Raw genomic sequence first — 23,856 nt, 5'->3', positions numbered from 1 at the left:
TACTTCTATATTGGTAGTAAGCTAACATCTCAATGTGTAAGCATTCCGAAATCAAAGCGAGACAGTCTAGTACTGTTTTTGTCAATGTATTGTGTACTTGAGTGCCGTTTTTGTAAATGTGTCGTGTATATGTTTATTTATAAACGTATGTGTTCCTTTTCTTTCCGACATGTTTATTGATATATCTGTACTGTAGTGTTTTCGGACGGTACTAGCTCTTACTGCCAATATAGGAGTATTACATATATGATAGTAAGGTAGAACCGAGAGTCACTTTTAAAATTCTTGACGTTTCCAAACAATTTAATTTTTAAATTTACTCACAAACTCACACACACATTTTTATTTTCAATCTCAAGCAACAACAATTTCGATCAATTTAATTTTTTTATCTTCACTTTTATATGATTTTAAAATGTTGGCAAACTTAAAAAAAAATCATGGCCGACAAATTGAGAGAACGGTTCTACCTTGCTATATTTTTATCATGCTACCAAAATATATTCAACAAAGTGTGATTGATTTTGACATTGCTTTCATAAGAAACAGGCNTCAATTTAATTTTTTTATCTTCACTTTTATATGATTTTAAAATGTTGGCAAACTTAAAAAAAAATCATGGCCGACAAATTGAGAGAACGGTTCTACCTTGCTATATTTTTATCATGCTACCAAAATATATTCAACAAAGTGTGATTGATTTTGACATTGCTTTCATAAGAAACAGGCTATAATGTCAAATTGAAATGAATTGTTAACCCATTTGAAAATGTGCTTTTTTTCAAATTTGAATTAAAAAAAAAATACACATAAATTTTTCAAGCAAAGCAAATTTTCTTAATAAACGTGAAATTGTTAAGAGATAAACCGCCGAGAAGAGCAAGTAAGTACATTTAAGTTTGGTAATAAGTAAATACGCTCGACTTTGCTTAAATATTTAATGTAAGGAAACCAAGAGGAAACGATGCAATAAAAGTCAGGACACGAAAATAGTGCGATGTTTTAAACCACCTAGTTGCGAATTAAGACGGCAGCGATGGGAAGAAAGCTTTGGTGTTGTACTACGTGATTCATCTCGCGTTTGTGAAAACCACTTCAAGGAAAGTGATGTGCAAATCAAACACTTTCCAACGAGCTCGTTTATACCCATGCGCAGTCCCAATGCCATACGGAAAAACTGATACAAGTGAGGATTTAGTACACGATCAGGATACATTCTTTTTTGATGCCCAAACTCAAACAGACGACTCTTTAGAATGCACGTTGCGAACAGAAATACTTCGGCTTACCGAAATAATTAAACCATGCAAGCAAGTATGGAAGAGCTTAAATTAAAACCGCTCGAAGCAAGGTCTTTAATGGAAAACTAGTTCACATGAAAAAAATTTAATTTCAAAATTGTTAAGCTCACATATAAAATTGGTAAAAAATGTAAAATCATACTTTTATAAGTGTCGAATAATGCTTAGGATAAAAAATTGAAATATAAAAATAAACGCGCAAAAGCATAAAACTAGGACAATTAAAAACAAGAAAATTGATAAAACGATTTTATAAACAATTTGTTTTATTTTATTGACAAAATATATGTGATGTAAGTAATGTAAGTAAAACAAAACTATAATCGAAATAAAAGCCTAGGACATCAGTGTTGATAAGATACATGCATCACTAAGGGTTAATTCGTTTGTTTATACTTTTTGACATTATAGTACCTTAAAAGAGAGCCGCACTGAGTTGTCAATCACACCTTGTTTAATACACCTTGCATGCTACATAGTACTTATTTGTTTGGCATTTTTTTTTTTTACTAATAAGAAAAATATTGAATGTGCATACGAACATACATATAAAGAAAATTTAATTTGGTGTGAAAGCAAACTCGAAAGAAATGAACAAAGTTATTTATGGTGATTTCGTTTCTACCAAAAAATGTCGCCTTTTGATTGCCCCTTGCTTTTCGTATTCGATTTTAAAATAAAGGCAAAGGGTGAGAAAATTTTGTGTTCGTTTCTTAAAATGTAACACTCTTGTAAGACAAAAAAGGCACAATCTCTGCCCTGTGAAGCCTTGTTAGGGGAGATGGTTGCCCTGAAAATCAGATGGTTGTTTAAAACGACTATATTAAGGGATGCGTGAGCTATACAAGGACAAGAAGGCAAAAACAGGCCTTTTTACAGGGTTGAGTGTAACGTCGAACACATTTTGCACCGGGGGAGGGCAACATTTTTTGCAATAAACGAAATCACCAACAGATTTCAATAAATTTTTTTGGAGTAAACAGTAATTACTCAGGATCTGATTAATCAGAATCTGATTTATCAAATTATGTGATTAATCAGGATTATGATTAACTAAAATCTTGATGAACCGATTAATCGCACATCCCTAATGTGAGACTATTTCGGAACGAGTCAAGAGGAGAAATTCAGTGGAAATTTGAACTACAGAAAATAGAAAAAAAGTCATTTGAGCACAACATAAACAGTACCTTTATATTAAACTCGCCACCTGTGCATTACCTTCGCTGCTGGTTCGAAGGGACCGGCAAGTTTGAATTACATATATCCGAACTAGTTTCTCTAGGCAAACTGCAATATATACATACATACATGTATGTAATATACATCCATACAAGTGAATCTTAAAATTTGGTAATTTTTGGCTCACACTAAAATATTTCCTCTCAAATCGATGTCAATTGTGAGCTGGAGTTGAAAATGTTTACGCCTAAGATCGTGGTTAAATCGTTAGTCTTACGAAAAAGTGACTTCATGTTATATGTAGGCCTTTTCTTTCTGTCGAAGAAAAAATATAAAATCGTTTATTGCAAAAATTCAGCTTTCTAGGGTCCCAACGGGGCCAAAAGCGCTCTATTAGTTCTATTGGAGCGCTCCATATTCAGCAGTCAATAAATGACTATTAGTGACCATTAGGTCAAGGTGCAGAGATGGTATTTTCAGAGATAGTAGCCGAGAGTTGTTGCTTTATTTTAAGCCTAAGTGGAAGGTTCTATCACCTTTTTTAATCATCATCATTTTAATCATTTGGACCGTTAATTTTGAATTCCGTTTGCGAATAATTGCAAAATATTTATGTTTCGGATTGCAAATTTTAAAATTCATTAGTTCGTATCATCGTTGGAAATACATATGCTTCTATTTCAATGATTTTATTTTATGTTTATTTTCAACTTTGTGTTAATTTTTTTACCAGCTAATACGACAGTAAAACAAATTTTTAGTTTTTATATTAGTCACATTAGACCACAACACAACCCTCAAAAGCTGTTTCCCTTATAAACATCCCTGCAAACCACTTTTTCAGAGTATTCTGAATTGTAGAGAAATTTTGAAGAATTCCGATTTTTTGCCGAATCGTCTAAAATGAAATAAACTATACACACTGCGATTCTTTTACGAAATTTCGGAAGAAAATCGTTAAAGCAATGAAAATAATGCTGCTATGTGAAGAATATATATACATATATATATATAATAAAATATAAAATATATATATAGTAAAATAATAATAATAAAATATAAAATATATATATAATAAAATAATAATAATAAAGATTTCGTTAAGATTTCGGGAACTTTGGTTTGCAGGGATGTTATTGGATTCGATGTAGCTTTGGTGAGTTATTAATAATAATTTATTATACATATATCTGGCCTGAGCTTGGACAGAGATATTTTGAAAAATGGTCCGATTTGGTTCATATTCAGTGTGTAGTATATTGAGAAAGAAGTCTAGATTCATCTACTAAATGTGTATACTTAGTTACCAATTTTTGACAATATATGGTTAATAATGGATTTCATTTACGTTTATCCAAAGCGTTAGTTAGTTAAAGGATTACGTATATAGTATTGGTGCATAAGAATAAATACTGTTTCGACACATATTTCTACTGTCTTCCCATCGCGGAGGAGTCCTTCCTCTTCCTCTGTTACCGCAGAGCTGGAGCATTTCTGTTCATTTCTACGATATGGCTGAGCCAGTTGAGCCGCTGTATTTTAGTTCGCTGCACTATGTCTATGTGCTAATGAGATAGTGAATAATGCATAAATTGATTTAAAACTCCCGAGACTTATAGTAAATTTTCAACTTCCGTTTGGGGGTCTTTTTGTCCCTCATTTGAAGTTAAATTAAAATAATGTTAAAGGGCTAAAATGTTCTACAAATGTTTTCAGCAGAAAAACCTTGAAATTATATCACAGTATTATCAGCTACATTGGGCATTTCCACTAGAAGGTCCACAGAGAAAATATTAAAAGTTAATAAAATTACATTGCTAAATATTTTCATAGAGAAACAAAAAAATACGTACAATACATTTATTCATAAACCATTTCGAGACTTTCGAATGCAAAGTTATGCAAGCGCAACTTTTCTTATTTCGATATTTCTATTGCACATCTTATTTTGACAAAAGTTCTTAAAGATTTATGCATTGACTTTTGCTCTCTAAAATCTTTATGGGTACAATAATAATAAAATGCGTAAGAAACTATGCGATTGCAATTAACTGTAAGTTTTTGCTTTGCCTGCTGGAGACACTGATTAAAATTTAAAAAAGTATTCATAATTTTTAGGTAAAATCAAAACTGTTTTTAAGAGACATCAATGCACAACATTCTAAAATTAGTCCCATTGAAATATTGCCCCAGGTTTCGCTGAAAGCGACGTTAGAAATGTTGGTCGCGAAAACCACTTGTGTTTTTGTCCCGTACGAATGCTTGGAGCGGTCGCCCCTCGGTAGGCAATGGCAAACCTCCGAGTGTATTTCTGCCATGAAAAACAGCTACTCATGAAAATACAATCGCCGTTCGGAGTCGGAGTAAAACTATAGGTCCCTCCCCTTTGTGTGACAACATTGTATGTGTAAGCGCTAACCTTTTATAAGTTAAGCCTATTGTTAAAATAAAAAACGTTTTACATGACGGTTTTTTTAGTTTGAATCAGACATCTGCAGCGGGTGCATGATTTTCGTGTATACTCGATCATCTAACAAAACCCGTTTTGCATCGTTCTCTGTATACGAGCAGAAGTATTGTTCGTTATTGACTGAGCTCAAGACGAACATGTTGGCCACAACACCCGATTGCTTTTCATACATACTTGATTGGGTTCGGGTGCTTTGCAGCTCAATATACCCGGGTGTTCGAGTTTCAACCCGAGTGTGCACAAAATTTTCTTGATTGGCTTATGACGTTTTTGTTTCTACAAAAAATGTTGCCTTCTCATCGCGGTGTTCTTAGTTTTTGTGCGTAGAGGGTAAAGAGAAGGTTGAATTTTTCGGTAGTTTGTTTAAGTGTACATTTAACCATTTCTTATATTTTTGCTCATACAAAATGCGGCATCACGACGCCTACATCCATTTAGGTATAAATGTGTGTAGATCGGCAATGCCCAAGCCCTATACACTCGGTGCACATTTATTTTTTGTAAAAGTACTTATGTACCTACATAGTTTTAGGCTGTGTTCTAATATATACACACACAGCTTTCCACGCGAAACTATACGAAATAGATGCAAAAACATTTTTGTCTACTTCGCTTCTAATTTTTTCATTGCGTATGCACAAGCACAAAGCAACAACATTTTCGTATGCTTTGTGGGAACATATTGGCGCCAGTTACCTTCAGCGTAAATTTCTTTGTTGTCCTGCATTTTATCGCAATGTTCGGGTGTCCGTTTCATTGTTACACAAATTTTCGGGTTAGCTGCGGGTGTCCGAGTGTGGTGTTCGCTTGTGCTCAATTTATAGCGAGGGTGATCGAACAGACTCGTTCGTAACCAAAGCAGCTGTCGGGTATGCATCTCGATCGAACACATAGTAGCCGAGTGTGGCGTTCGCTTGTGCTTGATTTTTAGTGAGTGTGATCAAAAAGGCTTGATCATACTCAAAGCTGTTCTCTGGTTTGAATCGGGGACCTTAACAGTTACAACTTTTATTAAAAAATCGCTCTTTAACAATTATTGTTTGACTATTATGTAATTACTCTTTAAATAACCGTTCTGACTTTTATTTTATAACAAATCAACAATTATTTTTGATTTTTATGTAAGTAATCTGCAAATAACAGTTATTTTTGATTTTTAAATTATATGTCTTAGATAACAGTAATCGAAGACTTTTATTTATAAAACTCATAAATAACAAGTAAGAAAGTCTAAGTTCGAGCGGAGCCGAACATTAAATACCCGGCGCAAATATTAAATATATGATTTTCACCTTTTCGAAAGCTACCGCTACATGGTAAGCCGGGGTGTATCAATTTTGAGTAAATTAGCGTCCTTAAATTTCAAAATATTGACGTTTAAAGCATTTCTAATAAAAATACCGAGTTTGGTACAAATTGGTGGAACGGTTACCGAGATACATATATGTGATCATAAGTGGGCGGTGCCACGCCTATTTTTCAAAATTTTATTATAGACGTATTTCCTGGTAAGGAATTGTTGCAAGCATCAATTTTGAATAAATTGGCTTTAATATTTACTGATTTGTCGAAGATTTCGTATTTCTCCAAATTACCGTTATATGAGATGTGGGCGTGGTTATTGTCCGATTTTAAAACTTTTCGGCCATTTGGTATCCTGTACCAAGGCCAATAACTGTGCCAAGTTTGGAAGAAATCGGTGCAGCGGTTGCCAAGATATACACATGTAACCATAAGTGGGCGTGGCTACGCCCATTTTCCAAAAATTTATAACATTCTTAGTTTTCCTCTAAAAATTGTTGTAAATATACATTTTGAGTGAATAATCTTCAGTAGTTACTAAAATATCGCAATTTTCGTATTTCCGAAAATTACCGTTATATGGGATGTGGGCGTGGTTATTTTCCGATTTTTTTAATTTTCGGCCATTTAGTATGCTGTATCAAGGCCAACAACTGTGCCGAGTTTGGAAGAAATTGGTGTAGCGGTTACCAAGATATACACATGTAACCATAAGTGGGCGTGGCTACGCCCATTTTCCAAAAATTTATAACATTCTTATTTTTCGTCTAAAAATTATTGTAAATATCGATTTTGAGTGTAATAATCTTCAGTAGTTACTAAAAATCGCAGTTTTCGTATTTCTGAAAATTACCGTTACATGGGAGGTGGCGTGGTTACTGTCCGATTTCTGCTCCATTTTCAATACCAACCGTCCACTGCCGAAAGAACGTACAACCACAAGTTTCGTTAAGATATCTCAATTTTTGCTCGAGTTATCGTGTAGCACGACGGACGGACAGACAATCATCGCTTAATCGATTTCTCTTTTCATTCTGATCATTTATGTATACATTTGTCTATATCTATCTCGATTCGTTTTGCCTGTTACAAACAACCGTTATGTGAACAAAGTTATAATACCCTTGTGCACAAGTGCGCTCGGGTATAAAAATCAGTCACTTACTTTTATTTTTTAAATCATACTTATAAAAGTCTTTTGTATAAGTCATAATAAACTTTTGTTTCCAAACCCTTCTTGACTGCGAAAAATATTAATGACTTTTATACGAATGATTTAAAAAATAAAGGCCGGTGACTGATTTATATTGATGACTTTTAAAGTAAAAGGCACTGACTGATTTTTATACCCGAGCGCACTTGTGCACAAGGGTATAATAATTTTGTTCACATAACGGTTGTTTGTAACAGGCAAAACGAATCGAGATAGATATAGACAAATGTATACATAAATGATCAGGATGAAAAGAGAAATCGATTAAGCGGTGACTGTCTGTCCGTCCGTCCGTCCGTCNATAGACAAATTTATACATAAATGCTCAGAATGAAGAGAGAAGTCGATTAAGCCATATATGTCTGTCCGTCCGTCCGTGTACACGATAACTCGAGCAAAAATTGAGATATCTCAACGAAATTTGGTATGTAGGTTTCCCTTTATCCAAGGTAGGTTGGTATTGAAAATTAGCGAAATCGGACTGTAACCACGCCCACTTCCCATGTAACGGTAATTTTCAGAAATACGAAAACTGCGATGTTTTAGTAACTACTGGAGAGTATTCACTCAAAATCGATATTTACAATAATTTTCAGACGAAAAATAAGAATATTATAAATTTTTGGAAAATGGTCGTAGCCACCCCCACTTATGGTTACATGTGTATATCTTGGTAACCGCTGCACCGATTTCTTCCAAACTTGGCACAGTTGGTGGCCTTGGTACAACATACAAAATGGCCGAAATTTTTTAAAATCGGACAATAACCAAGCCCACATCCAAATACAAAATCTATTCGATAAATTAGTAAATATTAAAGCAAATTTATTCAAAAGTGACGCTTGCCACAATCCTTCACCAAGAAATACGTTTATGATAAAATTTTGGAAAATGGTCGTGGCACCGCCCACTTATGATCACATATATCGTTGCCTTAATATAGAAAGGCCCTATCTCACATCGTCGCTGAAATGCACAAAGCCGTAACTAACTAAAATCTTTTATTGCATAAAACGATGTGAGGCCACATAATTCGATCAACTGCATCATAATCAATTAAAACGTAAATTTTCGATTTTTAGTTAGTTACCACTTTTTGTAAATCAGCGACGATGTCAGATAGGGCCTTTCTATGTTAAGGCAACGATATGTAACTCGGTAGCCGTTTACCAATTTGTATTAAACCCGGTATGGTTATTGTGCTTGCCACATAAAAGCAAAACGTTGAAAATTATTGAAATCGGACTAAAATTACGGCCGCTTTTCATGTAACGGTAAATTTCAGAAATGCTTGAAACTTCAATATTTCGAAATTTGAGGACGCTAATTTACTCAAAATTGATACACACCGGCTTACCATGTAGCGGCAGCTTTCGGAGAGGTGAAAAACATATATTTAATACTTGCGCCGGGTATTTAATGTTCGGCCCCGTTAAAAATTAGACTTTCTTACTTGTTATTTATAACTTTTATAAATAAAAGTCTTCAATAACTGTTATCCAAGGCATATATTATAAAAAAACAAAAATAATTGTTATTTTGGATTTATAATATAAAAATAAAAAATAATTGTTATATTTTTTAATTTTGCATAAAAATTGCGAATAAAAATTTGTTTTCAATTTGAGTCTCGGAAAAAAGAAATCGATTGGTATGTATCACTTAGTTGTAGAATATTTCCTTCATAGTGAATTTTCCATAACAGTTTTCATCAATAACGGTTATGTTCGGTCCCTGGTTTGAATGTGTGCGATGGTCATGTTCGACAGGCTGGAAGAATGGGTGTAGAAAACGTAAAAATGTGATTTTCGTATTTCACAGACACAGACCTGCGCTCATTGTTTCTGCTATTTGCACATTTGACGTAGCGTTGACGCTTTTGTTTTGTTGCAGAAAACGCTCCCTTCAACGTTTTTGTTTAGGTACAGCTGTAAGTTCTTACCTATACTATGTACATACATATAAATATGGTTTAGCGAAGGAGTCAACCTGCAAATTCGAAATATTTGAATATGCAATCCAATTGCTCAGATAACAGTCCTGTAGACTCGACACATGAAGCCAAAGGCGCCTTTACTTGTCAGGCAAAGTTTGCGTGAATGAAGAATTTAATGGCCTTTCTCAGTTGTTTTTTCTTTGTTCACGACTTTTCTATGTATATGCTCTTTTATATTGTTCACATACATACATTATTCTTCCACTTTTCTTTTCTTTTTGCACACACCAATAGAAAAAGTTTTTTCATTCCTGTCAAAGGATGAAGTTGAGAAGTTAAAGCAAGAAGAAGAAAAGAAAATTGCAACGCTTCGTCGTGATAAGAAATCGCGATTATTGGATGGCTCCTCCGCGAATGACAACGATGAGAATGATACTTCCCTCGGCTCTTCTTCTGCCCCCGTTGCTACAACCATCGCTGGTGAACACCAAAACCTGCATTCCGATGATGAGAATTATGAGGTGGATTACAATTATGAGGACGAAAGGCATCTTATAGTTCACCATCGTAACGTACTTCGGGATACTATCGCCGAGTGTGACAATTGTGTTGCGGATGAAAAGAGGTGAGTGAATGTCATACAAATCAAATGAGCTTAACATACATATCTAAATTGACAAATATTATATCAAGCAATCAGCGTACACATATGTATCTGAATACATACACATGTACATACGTTGTTATGTGTGTGCGCTAAATGCGATGTGATATCGGTCATTTGCATATTTCTTGCATCTAAAACATCAACTTAAATTTAATTTGCATTGTTAATGATTTTAAAGGCTTTTGGTGAAAGTTTAGCTTTGATGCTTAGCACCTAAAAACATGTGTACATATTAATTTATAAAAATTTCACATGTTGTTGCACATATAAACATTTAATGCCGCATCGTTGTTATTTAAATGCAATTCTCACATAGTTTTTTTTTATATCGTGCATCTTTGAAAATTGTCGAATTTATTAATTTGCCTTTTCCGGTAACTGAGGTACCTCTTATTTACTAGTAACTCGAATTTAATTGTGCTTTAAATTGGTTTTGGCTGTTTAAAATCAACACTTTTGTTTTATATATGCTTATGTTTCCCTATTTGGTTCACTGTTTACATAACTTTCAGACTATGCTTAACATTAATTTCCTATGGGATATTCTTCTCTTTTGCATTCATTTCTTTCGGCTCTTACTCATTTCTCACATCTATACATACACACACTTCCCAATGTAAAGAGACGAGGATGAACTTTATATAATTTTAGAGCTCTAATTGGATGTACATATATTGGGGAATATTCATAGTCGAAATAAAGTCGATAAATTGAGTTGCAGCTTTTTTAACAAATATTCCATTGAAAATTATTTCAAAAAGCTGCAGCTAATTTTAGAGTCGACTTTAATTTGACTATAAATACGACTCAATATATTTAATTTACTTATAATACATACACAAACATACTTATACTTAGAATATTTAAGAACATTAAATGATGAAGTGAACATATTGAGATGTACTGATTGCAAATTTATTAAAATAAACATTTTTTAAGCATTATGTACTAACTATGTATTTATGTAGGCACATATCTGTGGTCATAAGCAATAACCGCCTATGTCGAAAAACCTGGGCTCGAATCGTAACATCCGTTCACGGATCGAAAACCATACGAAAGAAAATTACGTGATACCGTCGGTCGTAGAAGTTGAATGGGATAAAGAGTACGCTCACGTATGTCATAATCCGAAAACGGCGTTTTTACGTGACGAGTAATACGATATCGTATGTGACGATTCGAGCCCTGAAATCTAGAAAAAAAGTTAAATATTTGGATTATAATGTTAGCCATATGGGGAAACAAAAATACTTTCGTCTCTAACTTTTTAAATAGCCTAGCTGGCGAGATGGGGTTTTCACACACGAATGGAATAGTAGTTACGGAATACGGTAACATATATAACTATAATTCTTTTTTAAGTTGACTTAGACGTTTATTGCTTATGAGCACAGATATTATGTAATATTACTCTAATCAATCAACTGTCAAATATTTAAGAATATATACGTACATATTGAAATTGATAATTCTATTCTCCTTTTGCAATAGTGAACAGATTAGATTAGATTAGATCAATTACAGCCTCTTAATATTATTCCTACTTTAAGTACAACAGCCCACGCATCGATGCCTACTGCCCCAAAGCACACTGGTCGAATAAGACTTATTGTCGGGACAAATTCAGGATTTAGAACAACCGTTTAGTTGTTTTATTTAAGAATAAATCCGGGCACGCAAATTACACAGTCAAATATCTTTCTGTGGCAGACTGAAATTTAGGGCTGCCTTTAAAGCTAACTTTTTTATAGCAATTTATTTTTCTTATTACTAATCTTGTCTACTGGCATATGGGTATTTCCTGAAAAGAGTAACCAAAATAAAAAAGAAATCCACCCTAGACCAAACATGATTGTTGATAAACTTCAAAGTCCAATATCCCAAAAAATTGCCATTGACATTTTTTCTGTAGCTCTTGTTATTTACGAGATAGGGGCAAAAACGAGAATTTCATGAAAAAATTGGGTTTGGTGGCCCGTACTAACTCGCTGGGGGGAGCCGGGGGGTTAAGCCGCAATGGGCACTTTTGTAGAGCATTCAATTCTGAAGAAACCCTATCATTGACCAAGATTATACCGCAAAATGCCTCTGAGCTGTAGTATTTGAAGAAAAAGAATCAAATTTTACGTGTATTTCGAACTGGAAATCTTTACACGCCTTGGACGAGCACTTAATGTTAATATTAAGGGCTAAAATTTTCAGGGAACTTGTTTTTAGGTAGTACCCACAAAATTTCGAGGTGGGAGTAAAAAAAAAAAAGTTTGCCGAAACAAAAAGCACCCTAATGTAGACACACATGTACATACATATTTTTTTTTTGTTTTGTACAGGCGTTGGGATAGCGCACTATCCATCAAGTGGCCCGCATTTCATCAGATAGGGGCCGTAGACTACAAAATGCCTGGCTTCTTAACGCCATTTCCATATTCCCTCATCCACATTTGTGAAAAGGGGTTCAGGAGCGTTTTGCCGTCTGTGCTTAGTAGAAAGATTTCCTGCGGAGTAAAAAACAAGAGTGAAACACAATTAATTTCAATTACTTCATTTATTTCACTCATTATAACCTTACTCTATCCGGCGGCGTTGTTCTTTTACTCTAAGCTCAGTCAGATTTCACTCCGTCTCAGACCTTAATGTCATTTACCATATATGAAAAAGAAAAGAAGGGCATGTAAAGAATATATGCTCGGCAGTTTGCGGTACGCTTCCACATGAACCACACGCCATTATGTCATCATGACCATACTTGCATAAGTACTGCCTGAAACAGTCATTTCCACTCAGGAGTTGGGTCATATAAAAATCTACTTCGCCATGTGATCTGCTAAGCCTGGCTTCGATGCGCGGGATGAGTCTGAAAGTCCAGCGACCCGACGAAAACGCTTCCCACCATTGGGCGAGGCTTTTTTGGCGTTCGGCCGCGATCTCGTGCTTAGAGAGGGCTCTGCCAGTGGATCGGGAGGTTAAATAGGTGCGCTGAATCTCGCTAGCCATTAGATCAACAGTCATTATACCAGCAATCACACTGGCCGTGTGGCTTAGTGGCACTACATATACGTAGGGCACTAAGCGGGAAAATCGAGTTTAATTTATTAGCGTACGATTTATGTGTGAGTGCATGCCCCCAAACAGGGGCCGCATACATAACTTGCGAATGTGTTACCTTACTCAAGAGCTTCTTTCGATTCTGGCTAAGACCTCCTAAATTTGCCATTAACCTAGTTGACGCATTATGGACTGTAGCCGCTTTCTTAATAGCCGTTTCAATGTGTATTTTGTATGATAACCTAGCGTATATCATCACCTAAGGTTCTTACTGTTGGGATGGTTTCAAATACATACCCATTTATATTCAAAGTCGTACTGTCTTTCTTCTTCCTGCTTGTTATAAGTACACCTTCAGTTTTCTGGATAGCTAGCCGGAAACCATTACGTTTAAGCCATTCGTCGACCAAGTTAGCAGTACTTCCGCGTAGTCAATATCATCCGCATAGTCAATTATTAGTCAATTATTTTAACACACAACAGGCAGGCGTAAGACTCCATCGTAAGCAATGATCCACAGCAACGGACGAAAATGTATAAAATTCCTCAACATTCTTACAACAAAGCTGTACTCTGTTAACGAGGGGAAAAATGGTCCAAACACGTTGGCAATATGATGCCAGCAACCTTTTTCCACGACAGTTTAAATGTACATATATGCACATTTTAAATTGAGTAAAATATGTCAGCAAGTAAATTTTAAATATTTACGAAAACTAGTTTATTCGATATATTTATCGAAGTCATATTTTATCATCTTTAATATGCATACTTTAACTGTATTAATTAGTTTTAAAATGTTAATCCTTATTTGCATTTGTCATCAGTGTAAAGTCGGAATTTTTATGCTCTCACCCTCTAGTATTGTTCTATACCGCAAAAAATATACCCACATTTTTTATTTTGAAATAAAAAATATTTAGAGGTCGCTCAAAGCGCCCAAAGTTTTCCATGTATTTTATATGGAAAAAAAACTTTTTGTAGAAATGGTATATAATTCTTAAAAATCATCTCTATCGGAAAACTCTGTTCTGCAGGAGATTCCCAATAATAATACCCAATTGTTTATTTAAAAATTTTTTCATCGCAACTATAATTTATAGGTCCACCAAAAACCCCGAAAAATGCAATGGGAAGACCAATAACAAATCGTTGGTATTAAAACATGGTTAAATAAACAATTGGGTATTATGTTTTACTGAAGGTCTCCTGAAGAGAAACAGAGTTTTCCGATCGAAAAATATTGATTTTCAAGGATTCTATATCATTTCTACGAAAAATTGTTTTTTTCCTATATAAAAATACATGGAAAACTTTGAGCGCTTTGAGCGACCTCCAACTATTTTCTGATTTCAAAATAAAAAAATAGGGGTACACTTTTTCGACATAGAACAATCCTAGGAGGTGAGAGCATTACAATTCCGACTTTACTGTTTTTGGACCACCCTTTACGCATACTATATAAAATGGAATTAAAACAAGTGAAGGAGCGAAACCGAACTTTATATACCCGGCGCAGGTGTCAAATATCGTCGTTTCAACTTTCTCTGATTTACCTTTGCATGATAAGTTAAGGTCTTTTTCAAACGTTTTCGATAATATGCAGAGTTAGACTTAATGATATAATTGAACCTAGCTAGGTACAAATCGATTAAGTGGTTACCGAGGTACACCTTTGTAGTATAAAGTGGGCGGTGCTACACCCAATTCCTAAAAGTCTATAGCAGTCTTATTTATTGTTAGGGGTTTATTGTAAATATTAACTTGAAGTAAATTAGAGTCCTCAGTTATTGAAATATGGGAGTTTTCGCATTTCTGAACTTTACCGTTATACGGGAAGCGGGTGTAATTTTAGGTCGATTTGAATGATTTTCAACAAACTGCTTTTCCGTACCAAGGTTATTAAGTGCACCGAGTTTGGTGGAAATTCATAAATCGGTTACCGAGATACACATTTGTGGTCATAAGTGAGCGGCGCTACGCCCATTTTCCAAAAATTTATAATATTCTAATTTTCTGCTAAGTGGTTATTGCAATAATCGATTTTAAGTGAATTAGCTCATCATATTTGGGCGGGGTCACACCCATTTTCCAAAAATTTCATAACAATATTATTTTATACCACAATTCTCCTCCACATACTAATTTTCAACAATTTGCATCTAATATTTACTGCAATATCGCAGTTTTCGCAAATACCGTTATATGGGAAGTGGGCGTGGTTACAGTCCGCTGTCGCCCATTTTCAATACCAACCTACCTTGGATAAAGGGCAACCTACATATCGTTGAGATATCTCAATTTTCGCTCGAGTTATCGTGTGCACGGACAGTCGGACCGACGTCTTCTGTTTTCGTTCTGATCATTTATGTATACATTTGTCGATATCTATCTCGATTCGTTTTGTCTGTTACAAACAATCGTTATGCGAACAAAGTTAATATACCCTTGTGCACAAGTGCGCTCGGGTATAAAAACAGCAGGCCGAGGGCTTATATTCAATACAACCTATCTGCTGTATTTAAAGCTAAATTGTTATTTTGTTTTCAAACAAAACACATCCATTAACACCACTAATGATGAACAGATGCCTTGGCCACAACGAATATTCGTGCTTTCGGCTCCAGCATAGCTACTGTGTTTTGCATGCAGCCCTGGGCGAAATCATGGTTTTCATCATTCTTGTTTACAAGTGTTGCATAAAAGATAGAAAAAAACGCTAACACTGTGGTAAACAACTCATTCGCTTGAATGTTCCCGACGTCTGTCCACTCTTGTTACCATATACACATTTGTTTTTATTGTTCCCACCCTTGGCTGCTCTAGCTGTTAACAAAGGTAAATTTAATTAAATATTAAATATTTTGCCGTTGGCTAAACGTCCTCTGAATATTCACCTGCAATTTCGCAATATACCCCGACAAATATAGAGAAATGAAGCTTAAACAATTTCATTTCTAAACTGCGCTGTTTTCTCTTATCCCTGTCCATATCTGTTTTGCTTTCTTGAATTCTGAAAAACTGAATACCTACGTTTTCTTAAAATTCTTATTTCATGTCACACTTACAAACATATCGTCGTTTAAAGTGCAAAACCGCGTATAAACAAAATGCAAAACCGCGTATCAGCAAAATGCAAAACCGCGTATGTGATGTTTTAGAAATTATTTTTTAGAGGGTAAAAACTCTCATGTTTCAAAATGTTTCTCTTTTTTATAAAGCAATCGCATTTCTGGCTAGTATATTTAAGAACGAATGGATAAGGATTGAGCCAAGAGCTTGTGTGAGCAAATCCAATTTTTGGCAGCCAATGTCAGTTACGCGGTTTTGCAGAAGGACGATACGCGGTTTTGTACTTTAAACGATGATATGTAAGATTGAGAGGCCAAAATTGGAAACAATACTTTTTTGCAGATTTTTTTTTTTGCAAAAATTATGCAAACAAACCTTTTTTGTTTGCAGTTTTTAAACAATGTACATACCATACTTAATTTTTACCGCTTCGATAGTGTTTTTTTAAGCTTTGTAACGATATATAATTTGTAGGGGCGGGACATAAGGACTAGACGTTTTTCATAATAGAAAGCAAACGCGTCCGCCTTGCATTTTCTATGAAAGTGGAAAGTTTTTTGAGATACATATATATATGTATACCTTGTTTATACCGACACATAAAGCACTTTGACTGAGTTCGCTGTGATTCAAAACGGATGCTTAAACAAAATTTCAATACGCGCGGAAATTAAAAAGTGTACTGACTCGAATTTGTTTTCAAATCGGTTTTTATCTCTCACATCGGTTAAAAAACACGAATAAACGAATAACTCATTAACACGAATTCAAAATTGGCTGGTTTTCGTTATACATACAGCCCGTTTTTAATTAGAATTATTAATAATGTAATAATAATAAATTTGTATTACTGTTCACTTCCATTTCTGTACACTGCGCAAATTTATTATTAAACAAATGTTGAATAAAACCTTTGTTTACTTTTCAATACGGTTTCATCGGGTGCGCTATAAAGACTGAAGATGGAATCACACGATCTGTACATTTGTAAGGATTTGTACATTTTGGCAGCCACAAAGTGGTGTTGTCTAGAAATTTGTATCGAGGAAGAGTTCAGCTCAATACAAAAACTCCATTCTGTAACTGCTTTTTTTATTTTCCTTAATGCTAATGGATAACAAATATGTTTTGTTTTTTTTTCCATTTGGTTACACGTGATTTTCATAAGCTTTTTTCTGATCCAGAACTAAAGCTCTTTTTGCTTTTGCACAATATGTTTCAGCTGGTTTGCATTAAATTGCTATTATCATATCAAGTCTAGGTCTTGCACAGCTTTCGATCTCGTATCGATAACACATATAGCCTTGCGTGAACTCAATCAATGAATTAATGGAACCTTCCTATTAAAGTACCGCCGAAAAATCCATATTCAACGATTTTTATTAAAATGTATGTTAATTTATTATGTTTTTTTTTCCAAAAGCACAATTAAATTCGAGTTGAGTGGAAACTAAAAATACCACTTATTTGTTTTTTACTTTTGACTTTCCCCATCCCTGTATTCCTTTAATATATTTAACTCTCCATTATACATTTATGTATGTACATATTTGCACACCTTATTCCCTCTGCATTTTAACTCTTACCACTTTACTTCCTTCCCATTTTCCAGGAATCCACTTGATGAAATTGAAGCAGTATTTAGAAGCTAATCATACTTTATTAAAATAGAACCTGTTTTATATCTAATACATACACACAAAATAACTGAAATGATTTTATCGCAAATAATTAAAGACTCTAATTTTACCAAGGAAATGGAAAAGATGAATGTGTCAAATTTTTTATAAAACAAAAAAAAATTATTTAAAAACTAAGGATGAGAAATCGAATAATATTAATGCGGACTTTTATCTTTTTAGACATTTATCTATTTTTATATGCACTTGCGAAGATATTGTAATAACGAACTAAATTCTTAGTCAACATAAAAGTATTTTAAATTGCACCTTATATGTATGTACATACGTATTTACACACACGTACACACACTGAGGGAAAAAAATATTAAAATCAAATAGAAACGTAATTGATCTTATTATAAACGTCAACGAAAGTACTGTATATTGGTAAATATTCAATTCAATTACGCGCATTTTAAAATGACCGCGTTCGTACTGAAAAAGCATCCGTGAAGTGAATAATCAAGAGAAAAACTAAAAAAAAAAAATTAAGTTGCATGTTGCCTGCAGTGGAGTTCGAACCCGACCATCTCCGGATATCAACAACTTGTGGCAAGCATCTTTGCGCACTCAGCTACACCCAGCCATATAAATCTGCTTTCAAATGTTGAATATCCATCAACACCACAGCACGCGATTTGTACGGATAAACATGTGCTATGTATGTATGTGTGTGTTGTCACCGCGCTCTCAGAGCGGCGCTCTGCATGCTTGGGGTGCATATGTACTCTTACATGTACATACTCAGATGTGAACAGTCAAATACGTGCGTAATAAATTTTGTATGAAAATATTATTTTTAAATACGAACATTTTGAAACGATAATCAAATATAAAGTATTCATTTTTACTATGCATTATTTCCCTCAGTGTATTTATTTATGTAAACGCAAATCGAATGGTTAAGGAATGTTAATCTCACTGTTATTTAACTTTATTATGATTAAGCAATTACAACTACATATATGTATGTTATAAATTTTTTTTTACATTGACACAAATGCAAAAATGTTTGTAAGTATACATATGTTATTTATATGTAATTTTAGATTAGATATTAAGCACACGTCACACACAGGCAAGACAATTTAAAAAACTTTAAATTCACGGAAAATTACCTACGTATACATACATATATAGTACATATCGATGGCTGAGTGGAAGATCGACCTATCTCGGCAGCCAGTTCGAAAACGCTCTATCTCAAAAAACTTTTCAAGAACGCCCTATTTCAGAATTCGTTTCAAAAACGCCCTATCTCAGCTGCCGATTCAAAAACGCCCTATATCAGCATATTTTCAATACATTTTGAAGTAAGATAGGGCGTTTTTGAACCGAATTTTGAGATAGGGTGTTTTTCAATTAAATTCTGAAATAGGGCATTCTTGAAAAGTTTTTTGAGATAGAGCGTTTTCGAACTGGCAGCCGAGATAGGTCGATCTTCCACTCAGCCATCGATATGTAGTCGAAAATGCAAATACGATTTACTTACATATTTATACACAATTGGTCACAGTTACATATATATGCACATGTATATGAGACCACGTCAAAAGAAATAAAAATCCTGCAATGCCACCGGAATAAGACTAAAATTTTAGCATTTGGTATAGTAATGATCCTCCGTGAATCTCACCTCTCTAGGACAATTGTAAGAGGTGCCGCTGCGAGCCTTTAGTTTTCAGACCTTTCACTCTATTTGTTCAAATAAATTTAAGTGAAAGGCATGAGATTTTAAGAAAAAAATCTTTTCTTAGTTTTCATGCATACGGCACATTGTTTACATGCCATTTAAGTAATATGCAGGCTGAGATTATTTAAATTCCTAAATTATCCTTTTTAATTCCTTCAAAACCATTTTTTTTTGGAATTTAAGGAATCTGAGCATGCACAATACAAAAATGGCATGTAATCAATATATTCTTCAATATATTGACCTCAAAAAAAGTCATTTTCTTACGTGTAATTCCTATGGGAAAACTAAACGCTCGCGGCGGCACCTCTTACAATTGTCCTAGAGAGGTGAGATTCATGGAGGATCATTACTATACCAAATGCTAAAATTTGAGTCTTATTCCGGTCGCATTGCAGGATTTTTTTGGCGTGCTCTAATGTACATACACAAATGTATTAAAAATCGAGTTCCTGATTGTCGATCGATCGCTCGCTTGATTGATTGATTGATCGATTAATGTTCCGATTTGAATAACATTTTTGTATTAGCGCTCCTCCATCGCTATACTTCTAATTTTATTTTTGCTAAATAATTGTATGTAAATATTAAGTGCATTCAGACACACAAATACATATAGATACAAGGCGGCGCAAATAGAATAACCCTATTAGAAGACTTCTAAATTTCATCTGCATTGCTATTCGAAACTCAATACGATTCGAAAGGAGACACGAACTAATACAAATTCATAGCGCCCAGTATTTAAATACGAACTATTTGCTTATCGAATCACTGCCAGATATATTCTTCCAAACATGAGAAAATGAATTTTATTGATTGTAATAGACATACAGTGCCGGACAAAAGTATTGACACAGAGAGTTTTTCGCAATGTATGCAAATTGTTTTTGTTCATACCACAACAAGAAACATAAAAATAAAATCCTTAAACTTTTTGCAAAACTCAGGAAAATTCAATAAATTTGCGTACCAATTTGCAACTTTCTAACCAGATTTTTTAGAAAAATTTTAAGTATACAGTTTCATAGACCATTTAATTTAGTGTCACCAAGTGTAAACTTGAAAATTCGCTTGGATTTTTGAATTTTTTTTTTTTGAACGGTGTTATTATTTTTTTATGCAAGAAACTGCGTAAAAAATACCAAAGATCAAAGCGATTTTTTAGCAACTTCAAGCTTACACTTTTTTATACTGAAATTGAGTGGGCTATAAAACTGCATATTTAGAATTTTTCTAAAAACACTGCATACATTACGAAAAATACCCTGTGCCAGTACTTATGTCCGGCACTGTATGTATATATGTATGTGGTTAAAAAATAACTGCATGTTAATTACATATGTTTGGAACGAAAGCAAAAGTAATTATGGTTTTTCTTATCGCGCCATTGTATAAAGTTAAAATAAAGAAAAAAAGTTCATGTTTCACTATTTATAGCACTAAGTTAATTTATTTCATTAACATCTAAATAGTTGCTATGGGATTCACCATGAGTATACTATTATTAATAAAGATGACTATTTTGTTGAAAGAAGGAAAAAATAAATGGTTAAAAACTAATTCTTGATTTCCAATTTGTTTCCGTACTTTCACTCTTCGTTTGGTAAAGGACAATAGCTATCCTTAAATATTGAATCTAATGGTGAAGGATATATGTTCATACTCATATAACCAAGGCGAAGTATTTTCATTTTGATTCTATTCGAATTAATTGGCTTTTAGTTGTATTTATTAAATTATCTTCATACGTTTATCTTTTTAATTAAGTGCTTTCGCATCAATAATTTTACTTCCTAAAGAGCGAAATAGGTTAACCCACTTGCCGATGAAGACGCAACACCAATTAAGGGCTATAAAGCAATAACTGGTGACATAACTAAACAATTCATATAACACTTTAATTAGCATTTATCCTTACTAATATTATAAATCCGAAAGTGAGTTTGTTTATTTGTTACGCTTTCACACTTTAGCTACTCAACCGATCACAATGAAATTTGGTACACTGGTGTCATTTAGTTCAACTTAAAATATAGGATAGACTTAATCTCGATTGTACAAGGGGCGTGGCACCTCCCATACAAACGTAATTTTTATACTACATATCGCAAGAAATATTTGTGATAGAGTACTGGAGCTTGGTATGTAGATATATAAAATCAATTTCATAATCATGGAGGGGGCTGCCACCAAATCAAACCAAACCAAATGCAAATCAAATTCAACTTGAATTAGCGGAATTATTTATTTGAAAATTATATTAAAAAATGAATGTCAAGAGGTTAAAAAAGTTGTAGTTCGGAAATAGTTTGAAAGGGGTTGTCAGCTGTTTGAAAAGTAAAATTTAAACTAATTACACTATGCGACAGTCAAAATCGGGATGGGATGAAACCAACGGGAAATGTTATATCGGTCAAAAACAAGTTATACGTGTCACGGCGTTTCGCTGGGTTATTCGCAAAGCGAAATAAATTTTTTCCTCTTCACTCCCTGGCGGCAACAATGACCCGGTTCTATAGTGAATGTCCTAGAAGCTTTACAGTATAGTAGGTGGCAATTTCAAAATGGGTGCGAATCATTGTTCTACAGAAATGCAATATACATATACTTATTTCAGACGAAATACCTTAAAAGTTTGAACGCATAATAATATTGGAAAATCACATCCATTGGGCCAATTGCAACGCAGGAGCGTTCGATATACTCAATGGTGCAACAGGTCGATTTAATCTGACCTTCACGGCCCCTTTTCTCACTTGGCTATTTTTAGTAATAGCTCGACTTCAGCACCACTTGGCAGCACGTTTTTGCAATAGTATTGCATACATATTTAAAACATTAGCCAAATCGGATCATAAATAAGATTTTTAGTAATAACTCAACTACAGCGCCAACTGTCGGATTAAATTGTGAAACTAAACCATCCAGAGACCCACTCAAATACACAAAAAGTTTCGTTAAAATCCGTACAACCATTTAGGAGGATTTCACTCACAAACACACCTACAGAAGAATAAAAAAATTCATTCAAAGATAGCTAAAGGTCGGTACGTTTGTAGGCCTCACACCCCTTTTCAAATAGCCCAAATTTTCTCCATGAGTATGGGCTTGATTTCAACTATATACATATCTCCATACGAAGTTCCAGTACTGTACCATGAATACTTTCAGAGATATGCAGTATAAAAATTCGATTTATATGGGAGGTGCCACGCCCCCCTTTCCAAGAAATGCCCTCTTTCTTCATGAGTATGCGATTGATTTCGTATATCTCCATACCAAGTTCCAGAACTCTACCATGAACACTTCCAAAGATAGGCAGTATGAAAAATTCGGTTTGTATGGAAGATGCCACGCCCCCTTTTCCAATAGTTCCAATTTTTCTCCAAGAGTATGCGATTTATTTCGTACATCTCCATACAAAACTCTAGAACTCTACCAAAAAATTTCCAGAGATAAGCAGTATGAAAAATTCGGTTTGTATGGGAGATGTCACACCCCTTTTTACAATAGCTAAAATTTTTCTCCAAGGGTATGCGATTGATTTCGTATATCTCCATACCAATTTCCAAAACTCTACCATGCACACTTTCAGAGATATGTAGCATGAGAAATTCGGTTTGTATGGGAAGTGCCACGCCCCCTTTACATATAGATTTTTTTCAGCCTAAAACCATCCTTGGGACACGTGCGGCAGGTGGCAGTTTCAAAAAAATCGGTTCAGCCGCTCTCGAGCCTTGCGAAAACTAACAAACGGCTTTCAAAATATATATTAGTTGAGATATATAATATATTATAATTATATTTTGACAGTATCCGTTGTTTCTGATTGGCGCAAAAAAATCTTGCCTAGTGACGAATTCGCCCCTTGATATGGTCGTTACTTAAAGCTATTTATATTCGAAATTGCATGAAAATTGGAAAACAGGAATCTATAAGCTTATCCAGGCAAAAAGCTACCTACGTACCGAATTTTAAGCAAATCGGACCATAAATACGATTTCTTCGAACAGATCGGTCCCTGGTCCACTTCTCGGACAAAATGGATCATATATGCTAATATATGCTAAAAAGCTACCTACGTACCGAATTTTAAGCAAATCGGACCGTAAATACGATTTTTTTGAATAGATCAGTCTCTGGTCCACTTCTCGGAAAAAATGGACCATTTATCCTAATATATGCCAAAAAGCTACCTGCGCACCGAATTTTAAGTAAATCGGACCGTAAATTCTATTCTTTCGAATAGATCGGTCCCTGGACCACTTCCCGGAAAAAATGGGTCAT

General features: G+C 34.3%; 1 protein-coding gene across 9 annotated transcripts in view; it reads left to right on the top strand.

The window, feature by feature from the left end:
• The window catches only part of LOC108376139 (scribble planar cell polarity protein), a 483,715-nt gene that overhangs the window by 414,022 nt on the left and 45,837 nt on the right, over nucleotides 1-23,856 (top strand). For all 9 annotated transcript variants that reach the window (XM_017632340.1, XM_017632355.1, XM_017632348.1 and 6 more), the window contains one exon: nucleotides 9,699-10,029. In XM_017632340.1, coding sequence (XP_017487829.1) covers nucleotides 9,699-10,029 — 331 coding nt within the window. The remainder of the gene's footprint in view (nucleotides 1-9,698; nucleotides 10,030-23,856) is intronic.

This window comes from Rhagoletis zephyria, unplaced genomic scaffold (assembly GCF_001687245.7).
Source record: "Rhagoletis zephyria isolate East Lansing unplaced genomic scaffold, Rhagoletis_zephyria_1.1 Rzeph_scaffold_00097, whole genome shotgun sequence".
Lineage (NCBI taxonomy): Eukaryota > Metazoa > Arthropoda > Insecta > Diptera > Tephritidae > Rhagoletis > Rhagoletis zephyria.
This window is presented reverse-complemented; position numbering and strand designations above follow the sequence as displayed.